Genomic DNA, 9,343 nt, shown 5'->3' with positions numbered 1-9,343 from the left:
AAAGAAAAACGGAACAATATTTGATCTATCGGTAGATTGAACCCAGGGCCTCTCGATTAGAAGCCCGCCTTTGAACACCGTGTCTATTCTTGACTGGAATCAAATATACAGTCGCACATGTTATTTATATCTGTGACAAAAACCATAGCCATGGCTCCATCAAGCATGACGTCAGGCATTCCTGATGTCATATTTAATCAAAGTGTTGATATAAAGGTCTGTCATGGAAGCGTGAGGTAAATACTGTCTTGTTTCCGTAGTTGTATGTACACAACTTGTGTTGAGATCACAAGTTCGATTCTCGAGTCGAGTAAATTTTGGTCCATATCAACACGGAGCCTGTAATTGTTGCCAAATAGGTGTAAGTTCGATGCCTTTTTACGGTTACCTAACACAACTTTAGTAATCGTATACTTCTGCCCACCCCTGAAAAAATGCGTGATGCTATGTGCCGAATAAAAATTATGCATGCAAGATTGAAAATATTTAAATGTTATACAGCTTTAGCAAACAAACGAACCCATTAAAACATACAAGATGTATGCAGTCTGAGTTCAATGTTTATATTCATTACTTCCTAGATGTTATTGCAACTAGTTTTAACACGCGAATTGGTCTGTCTTAAAGCATTTACTAAGATTTAATTATAATATTTCAATCCCACCTGCCAACCCGAGCTGGTTACTTCGGTTTGTACAATTATTTCACCATAAATTTTGATCCCTAATTTAAAATGTCCATAGCTATATAAATAATTTTAATTTTATTCGGAAATAATTATAACTATTCCTATACATTGTTTTGACGTATCATAAGTGCAACTTTTTCGCCTACGTGATAAATAAAGTATTTTATTTATGTTTATTTATTTAAGCACTGCGCAAATGCTGTCAATTTGTGATTGCCAAACAGTGCTCAACTATGAAACTGATAATCTCACCATCACTTTAGTAGTAATGAAGCCTAAGTAAGAAGTTGACGTTGTATGTTACATTAGTGCAAGATACGGAATAATAAACACTATTTTAACTTTTTCCCACACAATTTACGAATGAATTACCCACACAGTTTTGATTAAACGGCATCTTATTGCAGTTGTCAATAAATGAGTCGATTAGTTTCAAAACAGCATTCTGTAAAATTTGGTATCAAGGTAGGCAATCTATAAAATTAAAACTGATTTTGTGACTCTTGCAGAATAAATTATGCTAAAATAGGCTTTACTAGATCTATTACTTATCTAAGATGCTATATAAATTAGTTTTTTTAATGACAAGGATAATACAAAGAAAATGGTATGTTTTTTTTTTATTTACCAACATTTTTTAAAAAGTCAGATTTTGATGCTCGTCGCCTCAAATGGTGATTGATTGAAATATCTAAAACACTTCGTATCATTATGGACAATGCTAGACGCTCACTGTTTCGTTTACTTTGAGTCTGGTTTTTAATCTTTATTTTAGGCGATTGGTCTTAATTTCACAACCATAGGGTTCCATAAATTCGCTTTCATGGTGTTCACTCTCTTTTCACAATGTGAAAATATGTTTTTATTAAAACCCTGGCTCCTTCCGACGCCTTCGTCTGATTAAGGTGCTCCATTCAACAAAACGGCGCGCAAACTGTATTATTTAATTGAAATTTGTAAACATGTAGAAGAAAATATGGATATTGTGTCATTAATGTCACAATAAAAATGCCAATAAAATTATGGATTCCGTGAATCTATGAAAAATCTATGGAACTAATGCTCAAGGCAAGTTTCTCGGAGGAGCGTCTTCAGTACCATCGTATTTCTACCGGCAAGTGGAAGGTCTATTGTGTACTCTTTCGAAGGTCATGGCAGCCTTATTACCTGTTATTACTGGACATTAATAATATTAATAATATCAGCCCTGTATTATATACTTGCCCACTGCTGAGCACGGACCTCCTCTACTGCTGAGAGGGATTAGGCCTTAGTCCACCACGCTGGCCTAGTGCGGATTGGTAGACTTCACACACCTTCGAAATTCCTATAGAGAACTTCTCAGATGTGCAGGTTTCCTCACGATGTTTTCCTTCACCGTTAAAGGAACGATAAATTCACAAAGAATACACATATGATTTTTAGAAAAGTCAGAGATGTGTGCCCTTGGGATTTGAACCTGCGGACATTTGTCTCGGCAGTCCGTTCCACACCCAACTAGGCTATCGCCGCTTTTTTTTACTTTACTGGACATTATGAAACTTAAATGTCTCAGAATGTCGAACGCGTTTTAGCGCCGTACAAATCCTTACAATTCAAAGTTCAAACGGTGGCAACCATAATACATATAAAAAGAAGAAGAATTCAAAGTATGACACAATACAAGCGAGCGAACAAACATACACTGCTAAAATCATAATCTCCTTACTACGCAATCGGGTAATTAATTAAAATAACGCATACAACAATTCAGATGTGTTTATAGAAAAAATGTTTTCGCAACCTACGCGCATGCTTCACGGTCTAGACAGTTTTAGATCACCTGTTTAGATCTAATTGGAGTCCTGTATAGCTTCAACCTGGTTCTAGACGCTAACGACCTGTATTGTTTACGGATACATTTTAAATGTATCGAGAGAATATTTTCTCAGTGATGCGAAATTCGTCTGTCGTCGCGCTGTTTTAAATCGGTCATGTTTTTTTCTTGTTTGCATTTATTTTCCGTAGGTCGATGATACAATTTGGTAACATCTTCAGATACCTTACCATTGTAGTACTGACGATATAGCAAGGCGACATCTTTACATATATAGGCAATCTATTTATTTTAATAAAAGTTACTTATATCGAAACATAAACTACTTCAAAATATTGTTTAGATTATAAGACAAAGTATTGGTAGAATATTTTTTAGCGGAACTTTAATCTCGGAAAACTATCACGCGGGCGAAGCCGCAAGCAAAAGCTAGTAAAGAATAAACATTATTTAAATTTAAAACATTTTTGTCAGTACGACAATCTCAATAAAAATATAAAATATTTAGACGTTTCTTAGAAGTAAACGTTGTTGAAGTACAAATATAAGATTTTGCTATAATAAAAAATTTTAACAATAGATTTACCGCCTTCACAAAATACTAAAAACCAAAAAACAATGTCACATAACAAGTAAGTATATAGTGGTTACCAATTTTGGAGTCAGTGACTAGTAGACTCAACCAAACAAAAAACATAACTAAAAACGTCACATTATAGCAAAATTCGAAATTACGTTTACTTGGACGACATAATTATTCTAGTTATTTTATTTGTGAAACCAAACTTTGATTTTGAATAAACATCTATGGCACCAATCTAGAGGTATACTCTTCTGAATGCAAAAAGAAGTTTGGAGGTAACAAATATTAAAAAAAGAAAAAATACACATCTAATTGATAAACTCCTCCTTTTTTTGAAGTCGGTTAAAAATATAGGTGTAATTATAATTACCTACTTTGATTCTAGGAATCCGACACATTTTTGGTCATCAAGGACAGTTGAATCTTTGGACTCCAAATAACTTTATATTTATTTCGCAGCAGTCACGTCGTTATCAAATAAAAATTTACGAATTACCGACAATTTGGCGACTCTGAACCTTTGCCAAAAAGTCTGATGTCGCTTTTACTAATAATAAATGGTACCTCCGTGCGCGATAAAAAATTATTGTTTATTATGTCAAACGTCAAGGCCACGAGTGAGTGGCAAGTTCTACAGGATGACACTGAAAGAAATGCCAAGTGGAAGACTATAGATAAATCTATTTTTTATCAACTATCTTCTAATCTATAAAATTCTCGTGTCACAATGTTTGTCTCCGTACTCCTCCGAAACGGCTTTACCGATTTTAACCAAATTTTGCATGCATATTCAGTAGGTCTGAGAATCGGCTAACATCTATTTTTCATACCTAAGTGTTAAGGGATGTCCACCCTTAACATTTTTTATAATTCTATACAAATTTTTATTTTTTATTTTTTATTATGTCGCATTAAAAATACATTCAACCCTAAATTTATACCCTTCTATCACCAACCCCTATTTTTGTAAAAATGTTAAGGGTGGACAACCCTAGATTAAATAAAATAGATAAAAATTAGATAAAACAAAGTCCCCCGCTGCATCTGTCTGCCTGAACGTGTTAAACTCAGAAACTACCCAACGTATTAAGATGAAATTTGGTATGGAACAGTTTGAGACCCTGGGAAGAACATAGGCTCCCGGAAACTACTACTTTTATAACGGAAAACTTTAGCCTGAAAAACTTTATAACGCGGGCGGAGCCGCGGGCAAAAGCTAGTATACATATAAATTTCTAAACTAGTCAATGTAGAATTAGTTGAGAGTTGCTTCAACGAATTTTTTGTGCTAGATATTTTATTTAAATGTATATAACAATAGTAATTGTATCAAAACACATAACAGCTCGCTGTCCTTATTTTGTGCCATGTGCGTAATGCAACAAACAGAGTCGGCGCGGCGTCAATTTTTTTTGAATATATTGTTAATTCTGCTCTCATAAGTAAGACTACAGAGCCTTAGTATAGCACAATGCTTAACAATCAGACACATAGACACAATAGTGACGAAATTACACAAAATACAACAAACATTGATAAATAGATACTTGTTTACGAAGCCCTTAAAACCTTTACTTCTCTTGGATTCTCGTAATTTAAAAAAAAAATATGCTAACAGTTGCATAGTGCCATAAGATTTTTACTTCCATGACTTTGACCTCTCACACATTATATAACACGATGCAATTATCACCAAACCGCTTCTCAGAAGCATTCAACTCGAATTGTGCCAAACGGCAGCCTCGCTCTTCTTATCTCGGGTCATGCTGATAAAAACCTCGTAACTACATCACGTTAGTACATTTCACATCAACGCGGCGCGAAGACATGGCACGAATACTGATCATATTTCTGTTAATATCCGTAATAATACACGGTACGTTCGCGCAATGCAATCAGAACACGGCTCGGGGCTTCATGCGGCGAGCACTGTACGAATTTACCACGGATCTAGTTGCGAGAATCAACCAGGAGACTGAAAGCCACTTCGTCGCCTCAGGCCTGTCTTCTTGGACCCTGCTGTCGGCCATGTCCTTCGGCGCTGGCTATGAAACGCTCTCAGAACTCCAGCGAGTCCTGAGACTCCATCCTCACAAATGCTTTAACAATAAGTTCTTCGAAATCCTACAGAATTCTGCAAACAACGACACCACTATAATGGAGAGGAGTTCTACTGTCTATGTTAACGACAAGTTGGCGGTTCATGATAAGTTCAAGAATAGTGTCGAGGGCGCTGGTTTATGCGAAGTAAAGAACATAAACCTTGATGATGTGACGCAGGCAGCAGCTATCATAAACGACTATGTACGGGAAGCGACTCACGAAGCGATCGACGAAATAGTCACCGCGGGAGACTTGGATAGAGTTCGCATGGTGATGATCGACGCTCTGTACTTCAGAGGAGCGTGGAAAATACCATTCCCTTACGATGATACAGAAAACAGTGCGTTCTACAATCATTTGGGCCACCAGATAGGTGATGTGAATCTCATGTTTGTATCCGGATCTTTCCACGTCATTTCGCTTGACCAGATCCGCGCGAAAGTTTTGGAACTACCATACGGCAACGATGGAAGATACTCCATGTTATTATTCCTCCCGTACCCAGATGTATCTATTTCCAACGTCATTGACAGCTTAAAGAAGATAAATCTGGCCTCACTATACCTTCTATTCGAAGAATACGGACAGCAGACGGTGCACGTACAAATTCCTCGGTTCAAGATCACATCGGATATCAACAATTTGAAGGAGTTGCTTATGGACATGGGGTTAAGGGCGTTATTCGACAGTTCGCTGGCTGATTTCTCGGAGTTGACCGATTACCCGCTGTACGTGTCGAATTTCATCCAGAAAGTAGACGTGGAAGTAAGTGAGGAAGGAACAGTCGCGGCGGCCGCGACCGAGGCCATGTTTGAACCGAGGATGATGCCGGAACAGTTCGTGGCGAACAAACCGTTCTTGTTCATGATCGTCGACAAGCAGATTGACGTGATGCTGTTCACGGGGGCCTACTCGAAGCCAAGCATTTATTGAGACTAAAGGACTCGCGTGTGTCGGCTGGCAGCGAAGTTTTAGCTACGGTATCAAATAATTTTAAGTATGTCATTTGTGTGATAAAGGAAATAAAATTGAGTGCGTTCTCCACACAATGCGTGTCTTAAATAAAACCCTGTTATGTCTAGATAAATAAGTATAATTATAACCAGCTGTAATTGCAGTGATTGTGAAAATGTGTTCCAAATATTATGATAATGTTATTATGATATTTGCATGACAACGCAGGCCGCAGATATTGGACTTTTATGCGCAGGGAATATGCAATTCGTCAAGTTCTTTTTTTAGTTTAACTCGCAGAGTCGGCCTTGTAACTCCGCGCAATTACACATTTAACTGCACATTAAACTCTCGTTTGAGTACCACATTAACGAGCTCATCTCAAAACTCTCGAATGAAATTAAAAATAAATACGTTTATTTCATTGATTGTTTTTACTTGCGCTTCTGTCCGATTTCATGTCTTCCCGCGATTTTATGTGCACTTCGTTTGCTAAAAGTAGCGTATGAGATGTAAAAAAATATGTAGATACATAATATTATTTGAGTACTACTAAATCAGAATATACGCCCAATATGGTGCTTAGCGGCGATAGCCTAGTTGGGTGTGACACAGACTGCCGAGACGAATGTCCGTAGGTTCAAATCCCAATGGCATTTTTTGACAGCTATTTAAGCAATTCTTAACCACCTCTTAACGCTTAAACAAGTTTATAAGTCAGTCTAATATATTCCAGCTTGCATTCGTTTTATATTTTTTAAAGACACAGTATGCCAGTACCTAACCTTGACATAGGATGTGTAATCTAGTGTTATCAGATAGGTCTTGTTTGTTTTTAACAAAAAAACTAAAAGTAGGTCAAAAAGTATTTTTGTGTCGAATAGTTTTGGGTTTTTCATTGCGGTTTAAATTAATTATTTTATAACTATATCAGCAAACGAGCAAATGAGTCACCTAGTACCAAATTAAAGAAAACATATTTTTTTAGACTGTCCAGGAAAATAAAAACCGCCAGATGTTGTGGTAAAATGTAATATCAAATCAATTGTTAAAATTGTGAAAGTATAAACGGCCGAAAATAAATTAGCTTAACAAAATATATTTCTATAGAAATACAACCTTATTTGCTAATATTTTATTCAATTGCTTTTGAAATATATTATAATATCGAATTATCTATGGATAACAAGTTTAATATCATAGCGCAGTTCAATTCGGCATTGCACATACACTACCGATATTTTGGTACGCGACATACTTTTAAATGTCGATGCAACCAATTATTAATTGCAAGGCGACCAATGGATGGCACTTTATTTTATTGAACATTAAATCAGCTATGGGCAGGGATGCCGTGGAGGAATTTATATGAGGGGAATTAAATTGGCAACACAATACGAAATGCATTTAACTTATAGTAAACGTACAACAGCCCAAACAGAAGCAACATTGTCTAGCAATATTGTTTTAAAATACGAGTTAATGTCGTATTTTTACAAACTTATCAGTTATAATATTTTTTATAGATTATTTCTTTTTTTTTTTTTATCACTTTGAATGTCGAGACGAGCTTGCCGTTCGCCTGATGGTAAGCAATACGATCCATAAACAGTAGAAACACCATCCAATACCCTGAATTGCAAAGTATTGTTTGGTATTCCACTGCGCTCGCCATCTTGAGACATATGTTAAGTTTTATTTATAATTATGTCTGTAACCAGTGTAACTAACACGTCGTGAGCATACAACAAACCTCTCTGAAATGACGAATTCGTTTAAAACGTTTTCCTATCATATAGTTGAATTAATAAAACGCCTTACTTCCGCGAATAAATATTCCCGTAGTTCAAATCTAAAATTATTGACACGTATATTTGAATACAGCAGAGCTCAAACATTTGCTCCGACTCGCAAAAAGTTGTTTTCACAATAGTCAATGATCAGAGAACTAGTAGACTTGGTTCCTAGTTTTTTGTATCAGACGGACAAAAAATTCAAATGTCATTATTTCTAGTTAATTTCCTTAAAGTTAAACTGTTCTACTAAGCTTGGTATTTAGATTAATGTTAGGTTACACTGTTCACCGAGATTAATTAGAATTTCGGGTAGGTTATTTGTTTCATTTTGCCGGATATTTTTTTTTATACATGAAGTGGGGTTCAATAGAATGTCGACTGACGAGAGATGATTACCCGTCTCAGTCGACACAATTATGCCGGCCTGTTAGAACCGAATATACACAGTCTAATCCCGGAACGCGACACACTTATGTAGGCCACTATGGCTGGTGTTAACACCTTGTGTACAGTGGTCGCTATCCGGGCATAAAAATATAAACACCAACTAATGATTTCATCATTTTGATTAGTTTGACACGCTTACGGCTATGTTATTTTGATTGGATTATTCTTTCTAATTAAAAATGGGAACAAAGTAATTTCTTCACGTATTATACGTATAAAGCTGAAGAGTTTGTTTGTTTGAACGCGCTAATCTCTGCAACTAACGGGTCGAATTGAAAACATTATCTTTAGTGTTGGACTGCTCATTTATCCAGGTATGCCATATAACATCACGCTATGACCAATAGGAGCGGAGCATTAACGACAAATGTTGCAAAAACAAGGTAAATTTATTCTTTTAAACGGTTAAAGTTATGCCACAACCATGTATGACAGAATTGTTCCTTTAAAATAGTTTTAAAAAATATAAAACAAAGTCCTCCGCCGCATTTGTTTGCCTGTCTGAACACGATAATCAAAAACTATCCAACAAATTTCGATGTAATTTTACATGGAAATAGTTTAAGACCCTGGGAAGGACATAGACTTCTTTCTAACCCGGGAAACATTCACACAGGCGGAGTCGCGAGCTGAAGCTAGTATGTTCTACCAGATATTCTAGCAATAAGAGACAATAGATTAAAATATATTATACAGGACTCGCCGTTCTGAATTCTTCCTTGCAAATGACCGTTTTTTAATTCAACGAGGCCAAACAATTAAAACAATTGAAATGCTAATAGTTTATACAAATAACTGGAGACAATAAAAAATTAGGCACAACATTTAACAATGCTAACGTTCTAATGAGAATCTTTTTCCCGTCAGTCTGTTGTTTAAGATAGATTTTTGGACATAATTTATTCACAGACGATTTTTAACCGAATTCAAAAAAAGAGAAGGTTATCAATTCGACA

The 9,343-nt window shown here is 35.9% G+C and overlaps 1 protein-coding gene across 1 annotated transcript; it reads left to right on the top strand.

Annotated features, from left to right (window-relative positions):
• Positions 1-4,871: 4,871 nt before the first annotated feature.
• Positions 4,872-6,239, top strand: LOC119191073 (serine protease inhibitor 77Ba-like). The gene has a single exon (XM_037444957.1). It carries the CDS (start codon positions 4,915-4,917, stop codon positions 6,121-6,123), a length of 1,209 nt encoding a protein of 402 aa, XP_037300854.1. The 5' UTR covers positions 4,872-4,914; the 3' UTR covers positions 6,124-6,239.
• The last annotated feature ends 3,104 nt before the right edge of the window (positions 6,240-9,343 follow it).

This window comes from Manduca sexta, chromosome 5 (genome assembly GCF_014839805.1).
Source record: "Manduca sexta isolate Smith_Timp_Sample1 chromosome 5, JHU_Msex_v1.0, whole genome shotgun sequence".
Lineage (NCBI taxonomy): Eukaryota > Metazoa > Arthropoda > Insecta > Lepidoptera > Sphingidae > Manduca > Manduca sexta.
This window is presented reverse-complemented; position numbering and strand designations above follow the sequence as displayed.